General features: G+C 43.8%; 1 protein-coding gene and 1 long non-coding RNA gene across 3 annotated transcripts in view; one reads left to right on the top strand and one right to left on the bottom strand.

Annotated features, from left to right (window-relative positions):
• The window catches only part of LZTFL1 (leucine zipper transcription factor like 1), a 14,676-nt gene extending 8,333 nt beyond the window's left edge, over window positions 1-6,343 (bottom strand). Inside the window, exons 1-3 of the mRNA XM_072786522.1 lie at window positions 6,185-6,343; window positions 3,711-3,835; window positions 1,126-1,320 (exon numbers count right to left, since the gene is read on the bottom strand). Of these exons, the coding sequence (XP_072642623.1) occupies window positions 1,126-1,320; window positions 3,711-3,835; window positions 6,185-6,187 (323 nt within the window). The 5' untranslated portion in view covers window positions 6,188-6,343. The remainder of the gene's footprint in view (window positions 1-1,125; window positions 1,321-3,710; window positions 3,836-6,184) is intronic.
• Window positions 6,218-23,678, top strand: LOC140610438 (uncharacterized). 2 transcript variants are annotated; one of them, XR_012012088.1, is made up of 4 exons: window positions 6,218-10,466; window positions 13,046-13,170; window positions 17,317-17,435; window positions 18,896-23,678. It is a non-coding gene; the product is annotated as an uncharacterized lncRNA (long non-coding RNA). The 2 variants fall into 2 exon arrangements; XR_012012087.1 differs by having other exon boundaries at window positions 6,357-13,170.

Genomic DNA, 23,678 nt, shown 5'->3' with positions numbered 1-23,678 from the left:
AGTTACTGATGGCCTGGAATCCTGACCACAGGGACCAAATTTAAATATTCTACAGCACCTAGTACCTTGCACCTACTGAATGCAATATAATTGTTAGAGCTAAACTACGGTGTCCATAGAAATATGTCTGAAATTTGTCATCAACTCTGTATTTTTGAAGTGTAAGAGACAGATTGCTCTATGACATAATATACATCCATCATTAGCTAGTGGATGTTCAAGAGAGGCAAACTGGTTTTAATAGAGTGGCCTCAGAAAATTGAATTTGTTCAGGTTATCTATGAAAAAGAGTATCATGGCTGCTGAAAAAGAATATGATCTACTTTGAAGGAAGAAATGCGGGGACCCAACCACCCGATTATAGTCCCTTTTCCCTGCAAAGGTCCATGGGAACTGACTACACAAAAGCCCGTAGAGGGAGTGGCAGTAACCACTCTCCTAAGCTTCCTGGGTCTGTTTCTCAAAGTTTTCTGGGCAGCGGGTGGAGTAAACTGGTTTTCCTGCCACCTTGTGCTGTTCAGCTCCCTCTGCCTGGGCCAGCATGCTGCGCTCTATTTCAAGGCTATGTCAAGCTTCCCTGGTTTCTGGCCCGGTTTCTCTTAGACTAAGCTTTAATTTCATTTTACTTTTTTTTTTAAATTAATGAGCTCTTTGATACTGTCTAGATTATAATCGTTTTTTACATTTCTTATTTTAAAGGTAAGTGTATAATTTAAAATGTAATTATTGAGAAATAAAATTCCTATCCTCCTGGTCTGAATCGATGGCATTTGAATTAAATTTTCATTTGCTTCCTACTCTTCATTCTTTGTTGACCTGTATCTCTAAAGATTCATTATAATATAATCAGGCTGACCAAGAAATGGGCAGGAATAATAATAGCCTATGAGGAATTTCATGGATCTCAAATGCATCTATAACACCTGACAACGGGAGAAAACAGAATTTTGAAGAGGTCGCTGAGTAGCACCTAAGAGCTCATTCAGTGATCAGATGCTTTGCTACCGACCTCCCCAAACCTTCTCATACCCCAGTTGTAGGAAAAGAAGCGGCAGAGACACTCACTAACTTTTGAGATCATGCCTGGGCCTCTCTCGTCCTAACTGCAGGTACGAATGTGAGTACCTGTTTTCGAGTTCAGAGATATCTGTCTGTAGCTTGAGGTACCACTTCTCGGCCTGTGAGAAAAGCTGCCGCAGAAGTAGCACGTTGGTGTGGGCCGTGTTGATGAGTTCAGACTCCACCTCACTGTAGACCACAGCCTGCAGCCCACTCAGGACCTCGGAGACCTCATCTACGGTGAAGGTCTCCTCCACTAGCCTGAAAAACAACCACAGTCCCAGACTTCTGGATAAACAACCCCGACCATTGACAAAATAAAAACAAAACTAAGAAAACCCACATTCACGTCATCTGAGGGCTTAAGGGTTTAGAGTGAAAAATCTCTCTGGGGGCAGCCTGGGTGGCTCAGCGGTTTAGCGCTGCCTTCAGCCCAGAGCCTGATCCTGGAGACCCAGGATTGAGTCCCATGTCGGGCTCGCTGCATGGAGCCTGCTTCTCCTTCGGCCTGTGTCTCTGCCTCTCTCTCTCTCTGTGTCTCTCATGAATAAATAAATAAAATATTAAAAAAATATCTCGGGGAATTATCTTCTTTATTAATAAAATATACCAAAAATAATTTAAGCTCAGCTAATATTTGTTGAAGCTCAGGTGATTTTTGATGTCTAGTGAAATGAGCAAATGGTGGGAGTGCACATTCTCTAAAAACAGGTACATGCTCAGAAATAGTCCTCCCAAACTTCCAAACTTTTGACTTTTTTCTTAAGTTTTTCAGTTTAATTTTTTTTTTTACTTGAATTTCTACTACAATTACTCTTACCATATTTAGTAGTTTCAAAAGTTACCTGGAAGGTATTATTTCTCCTTTCTTTCTTTTATTTGTTTAGCATTTCAATAATTGTATGAACTATTCATGTGAGAGTCAAGTGGCTATAAGAAAATCAGTGGTAATTAGATGTTAGCACTAAGGCCCAAATGAAAAAGAAATGGACTTAGTTCAAGTTCCTCTGAGCACTGTCAACTCATCATCATCAACAATAGCATTAAAACCCAGTCTCCCACAGAACATTTGAGTCGGGTGGGAACTTCAGAGTCATCTTCTTCCACCCTCTCATGTGACAATTGGGAATGTAGGCTCAGAGTGGGGAGGTGACACATCTCTCATCCCGCAGGGCGTGACTCAGCCCCACAATCATTTCCAGCAATCTCAGCAACAGGCCCAACTGCTGAATCCTGGGAAAGCGTCTGTGCACGGCATCTACTTTCAAGGGCAGTTTGACAGGGAGAAAGCCTCTCCTCGCCCCACCTGCCCCCAGCTGCTCAGGGGGTGAGGACCAATGGGCCCCAGCCCTGGCTTCTCTTCTTCCAAAAGGACGATGATGAAGAGAAGGGCGACAAAGTCTTATCAGAGTTAGTCTCAAGTAGATAGTATTTGATTTACTACTCTTCAGAGTTTCATTTAACTAGATTTTAACCAGTCTAAAAAAAAAATCAAAACTTAACTATTTTTTATGAAAATCCTTATTCGATATATTAACAATCTTCTTGTATGTTTTTTAAGATTTTATTTATTCATTAGAGACACACACACACACAGATAGAGGGGGGCGGGGGGAGAGACACAGGCAGAGGGAGAAGCAGGCTCCATGCAGGGAGCCCGACGTGGAACTCGATCCTGGGTCTCCAGGATCACGCCCTGGGCTAAAGGCGGCGCTAAACTGCTGAGCCACCCAGGCTGCCCAATCTTCCTATATTCTTTAATAGAACATACCAAATCTCCTTAGAACTTTTTTTTTTTGCAACACAAGTTTATGAACATTTAAGGTACTCAGTGTATAAAGTAAGCACTGAAGTACCTTCTCTGATTTACAGTTGGGCCAGTGAACCTGCTGCTTTCATCTGGGGAAACCAGCTGACCAAATTACATTAGTGGGTTGAACAGATAACAGTGGACAGCTGACAGTGTCTGCTACTGAGTGCCATGGATGGCTTTATGACACTTGTAGCTCACCTGGAGGCCTTGTCCATTTAACTGTGCCAAAGTCTGATCCCCAAATAATCTGATGTCTCTTGATTAGTCATTTTCTTTTCTTGTTTCCCCTATTTTTCTCTAGATTAAACATGTATTTTGCGTTTTCTACAGACTTTAATTATACTCTATGACTGGTTCAACCAAACTAGTTATCTACTAACAATTTGTTAGTTATGGCTTTTCATGGTTTTCTACTGTTCCCCCCCCCCCCCACCGCTATGATTTCTTCAATATGAACTGTAGGGATTCTCTCACTAAAAGCCATGCCTTATGGCTCTAATCCTTTAACTAATAACTCAGGTAATTAAAGTTCTAGGATCTTTAATACATCAAGCCAATCATTAACGTACATGTACTTCACTACTTCTGGACAGCTCTTCTGAAACTCTGCAATCTCATAATTCTCATATGTGTATGTTTGGTAATAGATTGCTCCCACCACAATAATCCAATTTCTTGAATTTCACCTATTCATGAGGTGTGATGTGGCTACTCTCAGTGAGTAACTGATCAGGATAATCCCAGCAACAGTTTGTATGGGCTCTGCTACAGCATCCCCATTACAGCTCCCAGAAAGGATGCATGTTTCCCCTTGGGTGTCCTTAGACTCCTCTGATACCTGCTCTCCTTGAGGTCTTGGAAGCAGGAATCTACAGTTTTGAGTCTCAGGCCTCTTTTTGAACGAGCAAATCGCATGTAATTGATAACTTCATTTTGATGGTGCTCATTTAGGCCCAACTCTGCCTAAAAGAGAGAGAAATAATCGTTAGTCTTTAAGATGTGATGAAGCAACTAACAATGAAAATATACAAGATGTCCAGTGGTAGTGACTGCTAGATGTTCACCAGATTCTGTTCTTCCCTTCTTCCCAGTTATATGGCTGCCCAACCATACTTCCCAGCCCTTCCTGCAGCTAGGTGTGGCCACATGACTACTGATCAGTAATGGATGTGAGCAGAAGAGATGTGGGCCATCTCCAAAGCCTGAGCCTTAGGATGTGGCCATGTCTTTGTCACACCTATTTCTCTGTTACCTGGAGGGGTGGTAACTTTGCTGAACCTTGAAGAGGATAATTCCCTAAGGGTTCGACAGCAGGATGAAAGGGATCTATATCCCTGACTGATTCTGTGGAGCAGCATTGACCTACAGACTTCAGATGAGTAGAGAGATGGCCGTTAACTGAGAGAAATACCCTTCTGTATTCTTTTTTTTTTTTTTTTTTTCCCTTCTGTATTCTTTAAGCCACTGTTTTTTGGATATCTACTACACCAACTTAACCTTATCCTAGCTGATACAGCTTTAAAAAATATATTTGGTTTTGAAATAGTTGTTAATTGGGTCTTTATTTTAAACCAGATGAGAGCTTGACAACTACGAGCTAGAGATTAATGAAGTTTTCATCTTATAGCTATGCTGAAAAGGATGTTATACAACTGAACACCTAATGCAGGGACTAAATGAGTCAGGAATGATCTTTATTTTAAGAATAATGATCTATCATATCTTATGGGCTTCCAATGGGAGACTAGGTCTAGCTTCCAAGCCTCTTTTTTTCAGGCTTGTCACTATGGGTGCATGGGGTTGGGTTGTCTCAACACCAACACTAACACAACTGCCAACAGTAAGGCCACTGGGCCTGATCTCCTTCAGCTCCCAAGATGTTCTTGGGGGCTTTTCTGCATCCACACACTTCCTCCCTGCAGTCTCAATTTCCTTAGGACATATGTCTCTAAAGGCCAGGGCCTTGCCCACCTGGTTCCCTGAGGTACCCTGTTCCCAGTACTAAGCACAGTGCCTCACAAGCAACAGACACCTGCCGACAAATGAACTTAAAGACCTCCTTTCAAAGGTCACTTCTTCTTCATTGGGCCTTAATGGGTTCTCTTCCAAACTCCTGGAGGACTTGACTAACCAATTATTCTCCCCTCTCAACATTCTACAAGTTTCTTCTTCCTTCAGACTATAGGGAAGAGCATATATATAAACCTCATTCTTGCAAACAAAACAAAACAAAAACCACCTCAAACTTGAGAATCCCTCTAGCTATCCCAGTGTTTCTCCAGGCCCCTTCCACCTTTCCTATCCTCATGCTATCTCCTACTCCTTAAACCCATATGCAACTCAAATTGCTTTTGCAAAGCTCCCCAGTAACTTTTTTCTTTTTTAAAAAATAGTTTATTGATTTATTTGACAGAGAAAGAAAGCACAAGGGTGGGGGTGGGGGGGGAGAGCAGCAGAGGGAGAAGAGAAGAAGGCTCCCCACTGAGCAGGGAGCCTAATGTGGGGTTCAATCCCAGGACCCCAAGATCATGACCCGAGCTGAAGGCAGATGCTCAACCAACTGCGCCTTTTCTTTCTTTCCTTTTTAAAAAAATGATCACCTGAGAGCTTTTATTTATTTAAAAAATATATACATTTTTTAATACAGCTGACCCACAATGTTCCATTCGTTTCATTGCCGATGTATTTCAGTGGCCCATGTCAGTGGTGCCCCCAACTCTGGCTTCAGTCCTTCTTCTGAACACTATGCACTGGTTAAGTGGGGCTGCTATTTAAGCTGCCATTCTACATCTGCTGGAACGATGAACGGAGACGTTTTAGCATATGGGACAACTGGCCTTTTCGGAACAGGTCAAAACAAAAGAAGGATCGCCCAAGTTTCTTGGGCTGTAAAGCGGCTGGCGTGGATTTTTATAGTCGCCCTCGCATCTGACAGCCGGATTCCATCACGTTCTCCCTCCTCAATCCGTTATGATACGTAACTGTTCATGCTGCCAAAGGGTGTGTGTGTGTGTGTGTGTGTAAAAACTTGGGAGTTTTCGGAACGGAATGAGAATTCCGCCCTGCGCCTTCTGCCGGTGGCCGTTCCCTCCAGCTCCCTCCACCAGCCATCTTCGAGGTGAGACTCGGGCCGGCCGGCCCAGGCAGGAGCGAGGAACGACACGACGCGGCGGGGAGAGGCTGCTAGGAGCCGGAGGGGCTGCGGCCGGCCAGGACGGCCCAGGACGGGCTCCGCCCGGCTGCAGCCACGCCCTCCCACGGCCCCAGGTCGGAGCCTCCTCCGCGCGCGGCGGCGCCCGGCCCGCTACTTACCATGGCGGCGGCGGGAGTCGCAGCCCAGGGGAGCGGGAGAGGCCAGGCGGAGATCCACCGAGCCCGGGGTCGCCGAGGGCGGTTGGGCCGCAGAAGATGCGGCGGGAGGGCAGCTTGTTTAGAAGCCTCCGGTTGCTAATGGGAACGGAGGCACGTGATCCGAAATGATGCATTTTTATTGGTCCTCAAGATCACGCGACAGGAAGCTCCGTGTGACCTGCCGACCGCCGCATGCGCACTGGCATCCAGAGGCCGGAAGTCCCGCCTACCCGCGCCACGCCGACTAGGGAGCCGGCCGCCGTTGCCAATGGTAACGGGAGGCCGCCTGGACCCCCCGCGTTGGGGCGCGCTCTGGAGCTTCGGTGTCTGCGTTGCTCGGAAGGGGTGTCCGTCCCTTCCCGGGTTTGGTGACCCCCACGGTTGTGGCCTGGACGACTGGCTCCCCGACTTTCCAGTGGTTTCGGGGGACCTGGGCGTGGGCGGCGGGGACTGCTCCTCTCTCCAGCGGTGCCTGGAGATAGGGACCCGCGTGATGGGCCGCATCTCCCGCGCTGCCACGTGCCGCGGTAGAGTTTTGAGTGTCCTCCCTCTGCCCCGTTTTTTTCCTTTTTTCCTCTTATACTCCTGGCAAAAGTCTCTAAGGCTACCTGTAGCCTTAAAAATTAAACCCAAAAGGAATTGGTGAAGGAGCAGTGAATTTCAAACTATTATGCTTAGAATCATCAGGGAAGCTTGGGGGGGCCTCAACCCCCCCCCCCCCATTCTGAATTCTGAATCAGGGAGTGTACCTTGGGTGCTTGGAATCTACAGTTTTTATCACACACCAGTCGGGGACCCCTCTTGAAGAAACATTGTCCTGAATCATGGTGGAAATGCAAATCAAAACCGCACCACCACCTGACACCTATCGGAGTGGCTAAACTCAGAAACAACAAACGTGGAGAAGATGTGGAGAAAAAGAGCCCTCCTTCACTGCCGGTGGGGACGTAAACTGGTACAGTGGAAAACAGTATGGAGGTTACTCAAAAAGCTAAAAACGGAACTCTAGGAGCCAGTAATTCCACTACTGGGTATTTTAACCAAAGGAAATGAAAACACTAATTCGAAAAGACATATGCACTCCTATGCTCACTGCAGCATTATTCATAACAGCCAAGATCTAGAAGCAACTCAAGTGTCCACCAACAGATGAATGGACGAACGGAGCCGGAGAGCTTGGTCCTTGCCTCGTCCAGTCGAAGAATGAATCTCGTGGACAAAGGAGAGTGTGTAAAGCTACAGGAGTTTATTAAGTAAAGATACAGAGAAGGCTGTCAGAAGTGAGAGGGGTCGGGACAGGGTTGCTGCTGAGGGCTTTTTTGGCTGGCCTTTTATAGAAAACCTGAGTAAGGAGTTGATGGCCTTGAGATTATGGTTTGAGTCTTGGTGATTACGTGATGGGAAGATACTTCCTAGTATTTTGGAGGCAGGGGCCAGAAGTACTTCCTTATCTGTTTTTATTGCCTTATCTGTGTTGCATCTCAGTGTCCTTGGGATTTATGGGAGCCCAACCCTGGGGCCTTTCCCTTATCTTTCCCTGCCTAGCCTTATCTGTCACTAAGTCATAAAGAAGGTAGAGTGTGTGTATACACACACATACACACTGTGGAATATCATGCAACCATAAAAATAAGATTCTTGCCATTTGGGACAACATGGATGGAGCCAGAGGGTATCATGTATGCTAAGCAAAATAAGCCACAAGAGAAAGACAAATATGGCATGGTATCGCTCATGTGTGGAATTAGGAAAAAAAAAAAGTCAAACTCATAGAAACAGAATAGAAAAGTGATTGCCAGGGGCTTTGAGGTGGGGGAAATAAGACGCTGGCAAAAAGGTACAAACTTTCATTTACAAAATGAATAAGTTCCAATGATCTCGTGTATAACATGTGACTGTAGTTGATAACACTGTATTGGATACTTAAAATTTAGGAGTAGAGCTTATGTGTTCTCATCATTAAAAAAAGGAAATTTAAAAAGGAAAAATAAATATGTGAGGTGATGATGGGGATGGCTGTGTTAATGAACACAAAGAGGGAGGTTTTTTTTTTTTTTAAGACAAGGGCTTTTTTGAAAAAAAAAAAAAAAGATTTTATTTATTTGAGAGAGCACAACAGAGAGAGAGGGAGGACAAGCAGGGGGAGCAGCAGAAGTCATGACCTGAGCTGAAGGCAGAGGCTTAACCAACTGAGCCACTCAGGCACCCTGAGGAGAATCCTTTTACAACACATATATATATCCAATTATCATGTTGCATACTAAATATATTAGAATTTTCTTTGTTAATCTTCTGTCCAAAAAAAGCAGAAAGAAAGGAAGGAAGAAGGAAAGAAAGAGAAAGGAAAGAAAGAGGCTGTCCTAGAAGAGGATGAAACAGATTATTGCAAGTACCAGGGACTTGGGGCTGGGTGGGGGAAAGCCGTAGAGGGGGCGTTTCAGCAGGCTCAGAACACAGAAGCATAAGCCAGACACACTGACAAGGGAATGAATAAGCTACAAAGTGAGTTTGGCACGATAAGAAGGACCACAGAGTGGGGGAGCGTCCTGAGGTTCTGGGAGACTGAAAACTCGGGAGAGACTATTTGGCATTACTTAGTCCTGACTCATGAATACATAAGCCAACTTAGATCATGCTTTTGGGGATTGTGTTGATTTTGGTCACTACACAGTGCAATTTAAAATGGGTCCCAATTGGGACCTAAATTTCTAGAAAGGGTTTTATGGTCCAGGTTCTACCTGCTTCATTTATGGATGGGGAGATTGGGAGCCAAGGTCAGGTGTCCGGATCCTCAGAGGACTGGGTGGAGGCATCTGAAGTTGGAGTCCATGATGAAACTAGCACAAATATGTTTTCAGGAGAAAAACCAGAAAGCAGGTGTGAACTCTTCTGGTACAGGGGGCGGTAAATCCTATTCTGGTTTTGAGAATTTCATTTTTCTTTTCATTTCTTGTCACATTCATTTTAATTCAACATAAAGCATATACCACATTATGTTCCTGGCTTAGGAGTTGTCCCAAGAAGTGAGCTCAGTGCTTTAAAAAGTAAACGTGAAACTTCCATTGCTAGAACAAGGTGGTAGCAGATACATCCTGTACAATTTATGAAGGGATGATGGCTTTAGAAAAAGAGGCACAGCGATAACCACACGTTTGTTAAGTTAAATGGCCAATATGGTAAAATGAAAATAATCTAAGTAAGTTTTAATTCAGACAAAATAAGAGCTAGGAGGAAACAGTATTTTCAGATGAGGAAAGACAGTTCAGAAAAGTAAAGGGTCTTGCCTAGTAACAGAGGCAGCAGAGCCAGGTCTGGAATCCAAAGCTCATGATCGCTGGTAAGAGTTTCTCAACCATTTAATCCTACCCAAATATAGGTGCCAGGGCTTTCTCTTTCAATTTTATCCCCACTTCTGTGAATGTAAGGCCCCTTGCCTTCTGCTTAGGGGAGTTTATGAATGTCCCATGGCTGTTGAAAAGTGTGGGGAAAAGGTGTAGATTTCCCGTTTACCTGAGGCTTGGCAAAGTCTTGGGGACACAGTGAGGAATCCTTCACTTAAATGATCAAGGGATGATATTATGCATGCAGTTGCCCATGGAAGGACCTTGAGCCTGAGGGACAAGAAGAACAGTAGGCAGGGTGCCCCTGGAGCACCCCCAAGGCATAGAAGAATGTTCTGGAGGCACTGGCTTGGCTGCTGTTTTCACCATTGTCTCCCAGTGGCACCTGGGCAGAATTTCTGTCTCCCTGCAAGGCCCATAGGTCAGGTTCTCAATGCCCACTCCCCGCAACCTGACCCCCTCCAAGCTCAGGCAAATGTCCACTTTATCATTGTCATCTTTCTATTGGGTGTGTTGAGTTTGATAACGGTTGCCATTGCTTGGTGCCTACTCTGGGCTAGTCATACTCCAGTGCAGTAGTTAATCTTCACAGTCTTGGGCTCTTAGTACAGTGGACATTCATGAGTTTACGCAGAGGGGAGGTCACTTTACTGGGTGCCGTGTTTGCGAGATAAAGAATAAGTTTCATAACCACTTCTATGACATTTAGGTAAAGTTGTTCATCAGTGTGCATAGCTAAGGAAACTTAAGTCTCTTTTCCCCGCAGGCAAACTCCTGTCTGGGCTTGCTAAGTGTTATTAATGCCGGGGGACAAAGAGTGTGGGTAGAGAATGCAAATCTGTCATTCATGAGTATGTTTGTGGCTTGGGGATTTTTCGAGTTGTTCTGCAAAGCTGCATCAGGTAGTTGTATTAATTTAAAATTCCATCTTATTATAAAATCTTTTCTACCAAGGTGCTATAATAATTACGGTTAGCCCATCTACCCAGCTGAGTCAATGATTGTTACATAAGCTATCTAAATAGTGTCAGCAAATATGAACATGTATTTTTGGCCTGAAATTGATGAATTTGGCTCACAAAGAGGCTGAACTTGTGCTTCGGGTTGTTTACTAGGTTGGGTTGATTACCAAGGCAAACAGTTTGAGCTGTAGGGGAGAACAGCTCCACCCTGTCTTAATAGCAAGCTTCTTAATCTCACACTTTTTTTTCCCCAAGTTTTTATTTATTTATTCGCAAGAGACACACACAGAGAGAGAGAGAGAGAGCAGAGACATAGCAGACGGAGAAGCAGGCTCCATGCAGGGAGCCTGATGCAGATCTCAATCCTAGGACCCCTGATCATGACCTGAGCCAAAGGCAGATGCTCAACCACTGAGCCACCCAGGTGTCCCAGTCTCACATCTTAAAAAGAAAAATTGCTGTGACCATTTAAAAAGTTGTGTGTGTGTGTGTGTGTGTGTGTGTGTCGTATGTATGTGTAAATTTGGAAGGAGTAGATGGGAGGCACCCAAACGAGGCCATTATACACTTCTTAGCATAGTTCAACATAAATAAATCGAAGATCAACTATCTTTTCAGATTATCAAGAAATGAGACTCCTGTGAGTTCATAGATTACCAGTCCTAACACCAGCAACCCCCCCCCCCGCCCCCCGCCATGTCAGGGCATTTGCAACTAACACCAGGTAAAAGGAGGAAGGGGAAGGTCATTATGCGTGTCTCAATCTGCCACTATTTACAGAGCCCTCCCCTTGTGTGTGCGAGTTTCTGTGGCTGTGATAGAATCTGAGGAGAGATATGGGGGACTCAGGAGGTCCCAGCTTTCCCTACCCTGCAGATCTTTGGTTAAGGTTGGGCCGGGAGGGGGGCACAAATAACAGAGAAAGAGATTTCGTAAAAAATGGTATAGCTGGTACACAGAAAAGGTACAAATCTTGAAGGTGATGTGGGGAAGAGGAAAGTTGGAGAAATACTGAACTGGTGGGAAATGGTTAGGGGAAAATCAGGGGATTCTCCTGAGTCTTTGGAGTATAGCTTCTTGCAGGTAGTACCACCAGGGTTCTCTCCAATTCCCCAAGCCCTACCCAGTTACAACTGAGAAGGTAGCCAAGACTTTTTTTTTAAGATTGTATTTATTTATTCATGAAAGACACAGAGAGGCAGAGACATAGGCAGAGAGAGAAGCAGGCTCCATGCAGAGAGCCTGATGCGGGACTCGATCCCAGGACCCCGGGATCACGACCTGAGCCGAAGGCAGATGCTCAACCACTGAGCCACCCAGGTGCCCCAGTAGCCAAGACTTTAAAGATGGGAAGAAGCCAGGATTGAAAGAGTCTCTACAGGAGCTATGGCAGCCGAGTGGGTCTCTAGTGGGCAAGAGATTACTTTCAGTTCCTCTGTTGTTTACTGCCTCAGTCGCTTGGTTTCAAAATGCTCCAGTGACCAGCAGACTATCACAAATTCGCTCAGTGAAATTACTATCACAGGCAGTAAAAGAGGTCAGGCAAGGAAGTGGTTCACCATAAAATACTACAACTCCCTTTAAGATTATGTAGATGACAGCAATTTCTTAGCCCAAATGATAGCTTTGTTTCCGTGATTATCTCCATATATTAAAACCCCCCAAAGGAAACAAACACCTGAACCATCAAAAAGTGAAGTCTATATAAGAAAAATGTTGGGAAATCAATGGTAGGGAAGGCCTTCTTATGAAGCATGAGAAAAATGAATATGGGGATATGCCCCGAATCCTTACCCCACATCCTCACATGTACATAGATCTGTTTGCATTAGATCTACACGCGCAGGCCTCGTCTCCAGTGATTCTTCCTGCAAAATGGGAGGATATACTGTGGAGAAGGGAACAGTGAGCAAGGTGGGGTTTGTACCTTTTAAGTACAAGTGGGGAAGAAATGTGGAGGTAGGGGCAGCTTTATGAAATAGTCCACAAACAAACCTGTGGGGGGGGGGTAGAGGGTAACTTTGAATATCTAATAGACGTAGGCTCAATACCTTTATGATTAGACTGGAGATAAATGGTCCTTAATTGTTCTTATCTGATAAAGTTGAATCTTGTTTTAAAAGTAAGACGTGGAACACCTGCGTGGCTCAGTGGTTGAATATCTGCCTTCGGCTCAAGGTGTGATCCCTGAGTTCCGGGATCGAGTCCCACATCGGGCTCCCTGTGGGAAGCCTACCTCTCCCTCTGCCTATGTCTCTGCAGCTCTCTCTCTCTCTGTCTCTCTCATGAATAAATAAATAAATAAATAAATAAATAAATAAATAAATAAATAAAATCTTAAAAAAAAAAAAAGACATAAGCATAAACCCAAAGACAATACCAACTTTAGTATCTCCCTGTAGAGGTCAGAAACAAGTTTGCCTTTTAAGAAATTCAAGGTATGAATTTCTGTATTTGATTTTGTGTGAGAGAAACCATGAATAGCATGGAGTTAGTTGTGTGTTTTTTTTTTAAACTAGGATCTCTGCTTGTATCTACATAAGAAGGCTCTGTCTGTGTGTTGAGAGACTGTCCATATGCTCAACATGTCTTGCAAAGACTTAGAATTTACAATATTGTGAAGATCTGCTTCTTTAAAATGGATGTATGTATTTAAGCCATCTGTGGTATGAGTCATTATAGCCATCGTTTGTTGCATACTTGCTGTGTTTCAGTAACAAATGCTTCCTGTTTAAAATGCAATATTTAATTTACCCCTCAAAATAACCCCATGAGATAAATACAATGATTACTCTCATTCTTGAAGGGACAAAATAAAGGCTTGGTGAGTGTGGGTAACTTTTGGAAGGTCGTGGGGTAGTTGATGGTGGGGCTGGGGCATGAATGACTATGTGGAGTCCAGCAGCCGGGAGCATGGTCTCCCAGCCCCTCCAGAACAGCCTCAACCGTCTCACTGTCTCACCTCCTGGCAGCAGGGCTACAGCGGGGCCTTCCCCTGGAAGCTCCACATGGATGGTTCCTTCCTTCCATCTTATATTCTGATGCCCTGATTCCTAAACCTGTTGGCCCACATTGAATCAACCATTCCAGGGGCCCTAAAGAGCTCATTAGCTCATTAGCTCCCCCGCCTTCCTCTGTGCCTTGTAGAATACCCGTGCTGTTACTTGATGCCCTAGAGCCTCAGAGTTTTCCTTGAGCACTCCTCATCCAAGAGGGAGCTTCCTCCTTCCCACCGCCCATCCCCTCTACTCACACCTGTGGTAGGACAGGCAGTCTGTGCCTCCTTCATGGTCACCTACTGACTGACCCTTGAGCTAAGCTTCCCCCAACCAGCTTTTGTCTCCAAGGACCCCACCGCCACCTGTCTTCTATCAGCCACCTTCCTCCAACCTCTGGGTCATTCATTCACTCACACACACTCCTTGAGGCCTGTGACGTCTGGCTCCAGCCTGTCTTGCCGTCCCCGGGCTCTGCGAGCTGCGGGCCGGCAGCCTTCAGCTCTGTGTCGCCTTAGCACCTGCTCTGCTCCCACACCCTCTGAGAGCCGGCAGCCGCCCAGGAGCCCTGAGCTCACAGACATCCTTCTGTGACCATCACCAGCCATCCGAGCGCTGCTCCTGTTCCGTCACTGTCCTCCAACCTCGCCTCAGACCCGAGTGTGACCTGTGATCTTTCCAACCGTCGGTTTTCTTTTGTCCTGTCATCCCTTGTCCTTGACCCCTTTGCATCAGTCCCAGCTCAGAAGCTCCATGTCGTCACTCGAGCATGAGAAGTTTCTGTTTCTCACCAGTGACTCACCATTAACACCAACCCAAGTGATTCCAACTTTAAATTCATCGAGTCACATAACTAACTGTATTGGCTTCATAAAAACCTTTTCACTCCCCTCCCTCCATACACAATATCCCCTGGGCAATACACCTGCTGAGACATTTAGGGTCCGCTCCCGTCCCTCTTCATCCAAGGGGCCATCCCTTAAAGTTTTCCTGGTCCCCAAACATTCTTCCTCTCTCCCTGTCTAGTCCCAAAGGATGATTTCCCTCCTGTTTTTCTAGAACGGTAAGCTCCCTTGATGTCTCTGCATTTCTGTTCCAAGTGAGTTCCTTCATCGATAAGTGAGGACCTACTTCAGGACTATTAACACTCGATATTGCCTACGGCATAAGGGAAAAGAACATCTTAAAAAACTTTGGTAGGAGGATAAAGTAGTATGACTTTTTTTTTTTTAAAAGGCGTACTGGAAATTAGTATCAAAACTGAAAATGCACACGCCCTCTGACCCAATGATTTGCCTTCACTTCTAAGTATTTAAGAAAAAACAAGAGCGCCAAGACGTGTGTACAGAGATGTTTACTGTGGTTTTGATGTGAATGTTTCTCTTTTGGCAAAATGACCAAATAAATTGTGCTGTAGTGAAGGGCAATTTTCTATAGCTGTCACAAAGTAGGAGGAAAAAACCAAGCACGCTGACATGGAAAGATACCCACGATACACAATAAAGTGAAGAAATCAAGTTGCAGAATGGTAATTAGTTGGGGGGCGAGGTGATGCTTGCTTGGAAATGCACATACAGACCAATTTAGAAAGGTAAAGTGATAAACTCTTTATGCTCCAGTTTGGGCAGGGTGATCGGTGTCAAGAGGTGGTCAACCTCTGCTTTATTCACGCCTGTAATTTGAATTTTGTTACTATGTGGGCATTACTTTTATCATTCACTGATATAAAGAGAAAATAAAAATCACAGCCCGCACAGACACAGCCTTTGCCACATTCGCCAACGTCTTAGTGCTCACCACAACCAAGGCACCTTCCTTCAAAGGGCCAGGCCTCGTTTCTGTTCCCTTTAAGTAAGCAATTTCAGATCAGAAATTTCAGGTCACGGAGAGACCTGGATAGAGACCATCCAAAGGAACATGCACGCCCTTTCATTTTTATTCTTTGCACCAAACGCTATTCCTCATGTGTAGGTGTTTTCACTTTGGTTGGGGCCCTATGAGTGAGCTTTCTTCCTTTTTCTCTGATGTTGGCTGATGGCCTAGCAGGCCCTTGGCCTCTCACACTGGAGGTGGGATGAGTGGAGCCAACGGGAGGACTCTACTTGCTCAGGATTGATTGTTGCATGACCTTGTTCATGACCTCTCTGAGGGGGAATATCAAATTTTTTATTTGAATTAGGTTCACCGGGCAGGTCCCATTCAGATATTTTATAGCAAAACTAAACAGGGAGCTGGCATATGTCTCTGGATACAAAGATTTACCCTATGGGAATATTGTAAGCATTAGGGTCTTTTTTTTTTTTTTTACTGCCTTACAGGGAATATCCTTTATAGGAAAGGTGTATTTCAATTTTGCGTGGCTTACCTTGAGAACGATTATCAGTTATGGTTTATTATTGTCAGTCTTTTTCCAGAAATAGAAGATAAACTTAGATGTATGGCAAGTACTGCAGGGACCACACAGAGAATCTAAGCTTTCATCATGTCTTCTAGAACACTCATGTACTTCTTCCCCTGGCCTCCCTGATTTTCAGAGGGCCTCCTGTCCAAGGCTAACTATGATCCACTTCTTGTGGCCCACGCCACCCCTTCTACTTCCGCGGGGACCCAGGTCCATCCACTATCCCTTAATATGTTTTTTGTGGAAGCTCCTATACTTTCATTCTCTTCCCCCTGTCTCTTTGACCTTTCCTCAGTTTAAAATCAGGCTCCTGTCTCCTCCAAATTAAAAACAACCCCAAATAATGATAAACATTACTCCAAACCGACCCTTCCATTGTTCAAACTCTTCCTATCATTGGCTGCCCTAGCATATTCCTTCCGTTGGCTGAGCTCCTGGAGAGGGGCCTCCCTGTTGACTGTTTTCACCTCACCTGTCACTCAGTCACCCCTGAGTCTGGCTTTCCCCCTCTTCTCCTTCCTGACACGATTTCCTCCAAACCCTCAAAGGATCTCCTCCTTACTAAAACTGATGCCTTGTCTGGCAGCTTCGCAGCACTTCAGAGTGAAACCACCCCCTCTTCCCTTACACTTCCCTTGGCTTCCTCTGCTTTCTCCCTTCTGTTCCTCCTCACTCTCAGGGTTGACTCCTCCTCGGCTCACCTCTGCCTAGTGGTGACCCTTGGAAATCTGTCCTCAGGGGCTCTCTCTGCCCACCATTCCTTCCTTGTCTGGGCCACTGCACTAACTCCCAGGTTTCATCCATCATCTATGTGCAGAGGACCATCAAATCTCTACCTTCAGGCCACACTTCTCCCCTGTATGCTCAACTCATAGTTCGAGGAGCTGCCAGCCTTCGAAGTGACAGGTGAACAACATGATGATATCCTTGCTTACATTTTCACCTCACATCACGGAGATAACTTTCCAATATCCCTAATATCTTTTCTATCCTGTGTTAAAGCTACCATCACATGCCACATTTTGTAGGCTCTACCTGTATGTGATAGATACCATAGAAACAAAAACTTAAAAAAAAAAAAAACCACCACCTCAATTAAAAAGAAATCGAAATCTTGAAGAGGTACAGACACTACTTCTTTGATAGAGCTTTTGTTTAGATCCAAGGGAAAAGGATAGGGAACTTTGTTAAATCTGGACTCCTATTTATTCTCATTCTCAAAAGGTTGAGTCAGTCTTTGCTAAAAGGCAAAGAGTTTTCTTGTAATGCTATCATTAAAAAAATAATTCTAAGAATTGTTGATTTGAACCTTGAGGTTGAATATGTTTTTTATGGGATGTTTACTATAGAAATCGACACTTGTTCACCTAAACTTGTAAATTGTGGTTTTCAGAGGAGGTTGATTTACTTTGTCATCATTGAGATGAACCCACTGACTATGAGCCTCCAGGAAGCTCTCTGAGAAGTAGGGATGCAGGTGGAAATATTGTTCCTTGTAAAGACAATTTCCAGGTAAGCATAAACAGCATTCTAATAGTTGAACCAAAAGATAAAATGCAGAGTCATGCTTCTTTGGACAGTGCAAAGTTGATGATTCAACGTGCAGGACAGAAGTGGGAGCCGATCTCTTCCTGTATGTTATTTTTCTAAAGTTTTAATTTAAATTCCAGTTAGTTAACATACAGTGTAATAGTAGCTTCAGGTGTCTTCCTTCCTGTATTTCAGAAGCAATTGCTGTGCAGAAAGAATTTCTCATTTTGTAACTAACTTGTAACTTGGGTCTACGTTTTTTTTTTACTCTGCTCACACCTATCAGAAGGACGTGTGACCAAGGGCCCCCAGTTGATGCAGATGCTTTTATCTAGCACTGATCAAAGACACTGATGGGACTAAGTTCTCATTCCCAAATGGCAAAAGGTAATAAATGAATGAATGTGGATCTTTTGCAGAACATTACATGGAATACTTATTCAGTAATGTACAGGACTGAAATAAATTCACTTCCTTTTTGATACATAAGAATTTGGGAAATAATGACATCTTGCCATTTGCAACAATGTGGATGGTGCTAGAGAGTAATAGGCTAAGTGAAATAAGTCAGCCAGAGAAAGACATGCCATATGATTTCACTCATATGTGGAATTTTTTTCATATGTGGAATTTAAGAAACGAAACAGATGAATATGGCTGGGGGGATGGGGTCGGTGGTGAAGAGATGCAAACCGTAAAACATAGTCTTTACCATAGAGAACAAACTGAGGATTGATGGAGGTGAGGAGGTGGGAGGATGGCTTAAATGGGTGACGGGTATTAATGAGGGTACTTGTTTTTTTTTTAACTTAATTTAATTAAAAATAATTTTATTTAAATTCAATTTGCCAACAGTTAGTATAATACCCAGTGTAAGGAGGGCAATTGTGATGAGCACTGGGTGTTATGTGAGAAAGTGATGAGTCACTAGATTTTGCACCTGAAACTAGTATCATACTGTATGTTGACTAACTGGAATCTAAGTAAAAACTTGAAAAAAAAAAAAAAAGAATTTGAGAAACTTCACATGGAAAGGCATATTATATATATATATATATATATATATATATATATATATATATATATATACTGTGTGTGTGTGTGTGTGTGTGTGTGTGTGTGTGTGTGTTAATGGAGAAGAGCAGAAGGGAAAAGTAAAGGACTAACCCTAAAATAAATCAGATGGTGGATGAGCATTTGTCACAAGCTTATCCTCATACATGCTTTTTGTGGGCAATGAACACAGTAGCATCTGCAAATGTAAATAATCTACTTTTCTGGTAAGAGAGTTGTGGAGGTCTCTCTGGCAGGCAAAGGTTTTCTTTACCTGAAATCAGTCTTTTATTAGTTTAGATTTTGGCAACATGCTCAGGCCAGGCTCCTAGTCTGTAAAAAAAAACAAAAACAAAAACAAAAACAAAAACCACTCTGTTTTTTTGCAGTGCAAGTGGAACACATGAGCGATTTTGGAAATGGACCACAGAGCCAGATGGAGTTCTCCGGGGATGAGGGGTCTGTGTGGCGCAGGGAAGGCCAGGTTCTCATCTGGTCTCATAAATGCCAGCACAGCATGGAGACCTAGAGACTCGGCTCAAGGGGTTTACCTACTAAATCTGAAGTAGCGGAGCTAGTTAACCACATGCAAACCGGTTTCATTCTTTTCCCACCTTAATGTTAAAAATCACCTTTTATTCTGCTGCTGAGACAGATTCACAGCTCTGTTTGTCTCTCCTTTAGGCGGATTTCTTCTGGGTCTTTTTACTGGGCACTGTTATTAGAAAGAAAAGGAACTCTATTTAGCACAGGGCCCAAGCACGCTGGCCTGGCAGGAGTGTGCCAAGGCTGGAGAGGCAGACGCCACTTCTGGGAAACTAGAGAGGACCCGAGGGGAGCATTTATTCCAAACCACTTAATCTCAGTACAGATACCGCTTGTGGGTATTACAGTTATTTTGAAAGAATGCAAAGAAGCAAAAAAAGGGGAAAAAAAAGAAAAAAGAAAAAAGAAAAAAGAAAAAAACACCCTTCAGAGATCAGACCCTCAGAGGGCAAAAGTTCAAGGGAGGATTTATTTTAATGTTCAAAGGGAAGATGGATGGTGAGTGAAATCGAGAGCACTGATAAAAACGTGAAAGCTCAGAAAGCCCAGAAGTGCTGTTTGGTTTGCTAAGTGTTTGTTTCGCCTGAGCCAGAAGCTAGTCAGGCAGATCTGCCCGATTCCTCAAAGGTTTTTCTAACTGGCTGCTAGTCTCAGGTAAAAGCCATATACTGCAGCCTCAGAAGCGTGCATGTGCATGTGTGCATGTGATGCCTGGTTCTTTGTAGATACAAGGAACAGAATCATAGATGCGTAGGACCTTGGGTGGTGAGCACTAGTGGCATTTTATTATAAGCTAAAGCCTACAGCCGATTTTAGGCCCACCACTTTCTGAGGCTTCCCCGATTATCTCTCTCTAACCGGAAGGATTTACCCACCCCTTATCTAGGAAAGACATTTTGCAGAAGCTGAAAGGAGTAAGGGACATTCACGTCATTTATTATGAGCCTGTCTCAGGGACAGCTGCTGGCTAAAACAGCGACACGACCTGCCACTGCCAAAGCATTTCATCTCCCAGCTGGTGGTTATTATGATCATCGTTGTTTTGTGAAGCTCATATCCAGGGAAAATATAAAAATTATATATGGCCAGCTAGCTAGGGGCTTTTGGACGCCAACTTCATTTATCTGTTCATCATATGTATTTTGAGACTCAATATATACATCAGGCAAACCTTAGGCTCTGAGGTCACATAAGGAAAATAGATACGGTCTCTGCTCTTGGGCAGTAAAGTGGGTCTTAGCACTGTGTGACTTGGTGCGAAAATTTTGCTCCTCTGCTGGAGAAACTTGCAGGTTAATTGCAAGCTCTGCGGCCTCCATTCGGAGAGGCTAGGACATGAGCAACAGCCCGGGAGATCGTCTCAGTCGCTGCTGAAGGGTAATAAAGCATGGCCATGCACACGGTGAGGCTCTGGGATGCTTGACTTCTTTTCAGGTGGCTCTGCTCCCCAGGAGGGACCCAGGACAAAATGAAAAGGCAGACCATGCTGGCCATCGAGAAGAGAGGGTTCCACAATACACCCTCCCAACAGTTATTTTAACAACAATAACAACAACAACACTTGGTGCCCTGTTTCTTGTGCAAACTGTGGTGGGGAAACCATAACTTAGTGAGGATGGGCTCTCATCCTCTTGTTTCTACCATCTGTTAGGTGAGAAAGAAACAGCCTAGAGTGGGTGCAGCTAAGAAAAAATTTAGTGACTATTGTGGCTTGGACATATCTTAAAGTATGGTCAGTCAACTAGTTCTTGAATATATCTCTGAGCTGAATTATTAACAACATATGTCTAAGTGAACATAATAGGTACAGGCTTGCAGCCCTCCTTCAGGTACACATTTGGGATTTTCCCAGATCTTGAGGAGGAGAGAACATAAATGTGAATTAAAATGATAACAATAATTTATTAGATTATCTTGCCACTCTTCTCTTAGAAAGTAGCGCTTCCTCTTTCCAGAATATGTGAAGGTTATATTTGGAACCACCCTTGTTTTGAAACTTTGTTTTAAATTAAGCTTAGTTTGGGCTGGGTTGGGTTCTGATGAGAATAGTCTTATCACAAGAGCCAAGAATAGTTCCATAAAAAACCCTCAGTAAATACATGAAAATTCATGAGTCCGTAATGATACTCAGGAGAGAGCCAGAAGAAACTCATTTGAGGTAGCTAGTACTGACTCCTTATTTGGAAGCTATGTAATTGAAGGGGAAATAGGTTTAATGTCTTTCCAATAGGAACTCTATGTCAGGGTAACCAAACAGCTCCAGTTGACAAGATACAACTATTTTACAGAAGAATGCCAGCTAGATGTAGAAGGATAGGCGTAGAAAAATCATAATCTTGCCATTCCAATGAGAATGTAGATCCAAGAAAGGACTATCAGCTTGTGGAGGGACATTTGGTAGATAGTGGATGGGACCTGCACCATTTACGTTGATCCAAAGCAACACCACAGTGATGAGGTTCTGGTCATCAGGAGAAAAAGTAATCATACAACGGATGGCTCAGATTGCCATCACCCTAACTAATGGTAGATCTAGCATCAGAAATGGTGGGACAACCCGATAGTACATGTTCTCCTGGTATCGTGCATTCTGAGGTCACAGAACCCTTGGGATGCAATCTAGCCAACGATATTCACTTGGGGTCTAATCATCCTGTAAATGTAATTTCTGGGAGATACAAAGGAGAGAGGAAGAAGCTAAATGACACCATGGGTTAAGCAAGTGGGGGTGGGGGACTTCTAGGCCGGCCCACTGGCTACAGTAAGAAGATTCCACAAAGATACTAGTGTCTAGATTAAAGGACGCTGAGGACATGTAGCAAGCAGGTGGAATGCGTGGTTTGAGACTGGTTCCTGGCATGAACAAAAAGGCTATGAAAGACATTTAGGGGGATATTTGGGGGAATTTGAATTTATAGACTATTAGAGTATGATTATTAATTTTAGGGGTGATAGTGTTTTTTTTTTTTACATAAGCAAGCGTTACTAATTGATTAGAAATGCATTTTGAAATATTTAGGAGGTCATGTCATGATGTCCCTAATTTATTCTTTACACACACACTGTCCTACACATACACAGACTCTGAACCAACCATACTTGTCAAAGTCTGGCAAGTAATGTGTAAGTTGCTATCAAAAAGTGAGTAAAAAATGTCACATTTTCTAAAGATCGAAGTCTTTAAAGTGGGTAACACAAAAAAAGACTACCATGATTATTTGTTCAAAATAATGAGGAAGCCTCTCTCTGTGTGTCTCTCATAAACAAATAAATAAAATCTTTAAAAAAAATGAGGAAGGCATTATCATAAGCAGATAAGTAAGAAAAAACATTTAAGAACTGATAACTAAATTATTAGTACTTCTCCAGAACCTAATTTCCACTGGGTGCAATTAATGATTTTTATAACTTGTATTCACTTAGTGCTACTCAAAATCTTCATCTACTAGTGAGAGTTGATCAGTGGTAAGGGAATGTTTGGATAAATTATAGCATGCCCGTATTGGAAATATTGTGAAGTCCTTAACAATTAAGATTCAGATTCAATTTAACGCTTGGAATGATATTTAATAACATGAACACACGCTTACAGTACAATGGGAAGTGCAGGAGATACCACTATATTCCAAAACGGTCACAATTTTATGCAGGGGTAATGATTCAGCCCCCAATTTCTGTAATTGCTGAAAGGGGGTAAAGAGGTGGCATCTCGTGTAGTTGTAGTAACACCGTGATTGTCACAAGAAAATAAGGGGAAAAAAACACCCACAGAGGAGACCGTAAAAAAAACAAAAAAAAAAAACAAAAAAAAACCTGTTGCGCTCACACGGCATGGATTGTCTGTGAGCATTGTTGTCTGTTTTAAGCAAAAGTGAGGTGTCTCACCACATGGGGCAGATGTGGTGAATTTTCTGTCATGAGAAAAAGAACCCCCTAATTTTACTCATCTCCAAAACTGAAAGTTGAAGAGTTGAAGCCCTTTTGCCCTTCAGTACAATTAAACTCAAGAGAGCCTCGTTGCTGCCAGGCACAGGCCCAGATGGCGGACTAGGAAAAGCCAGTGTTGCCCAGGCAAACACAGGAGAAGCATGCACACGACACAAGGCAGAGGTGTTTAAATGTACGGTCAACCATTACATTGTTCCCGAACATTCTCTCACCCTCCAGGAGGGCGGCCAAGCCTGTGGTGCTGCCAGGAGATCGGATCAACCGCGAGAAATGGACTCCTTTGTCATGGGCAGCCTTCCTGCCCTCTGCTCGGGAGAAGAAAAAGTGTTACATGCCTTTACGATTTTGAGGAGACCTGCCCTTCCATGGGATGGGGAAATAAAAGTCTGACAATGGGAAGCAAACCCCACCAGTCCCAATGATTGAAGTAGGATTCTCCCCAACAACTCACGAGGTGGAGGTAGGGCCATGGGCGCTGACGACAGAAGACCTCTAGGCTTCGGTGTGCATCCAGGGGAGCCAGAGCCAGAGCCAGAGCCAGAGCAACAGATCTCACAGAATCTCACCTACACACCCACACGCACGTATGTATGAGGAACTAGGACCGGAGTGGAACAAAAGGGACCTTCACCCTTTCTTACTCTCTATATTTCTGGATTAAAATTCTTTTTCTCCTTT

The sequence above is a fragment of the Canis lupus genome, chromosome 19 (assembly GCF_048164855.1).
Source record: "Canis lupus baileyi chromosome 19, mCanLup2.hap1, whole genome shotgun sequence".
NCBI lineage: Eukaryota > Metazoa > Chordata > Mammalia > Carnivora > Canidae > Canis > Canis lupus.
The sequence above is the reverse complement of the archived record's forward strand: the minus strand, read 5'-3'. Positions and strand labels throughout refer to the sequence as shown.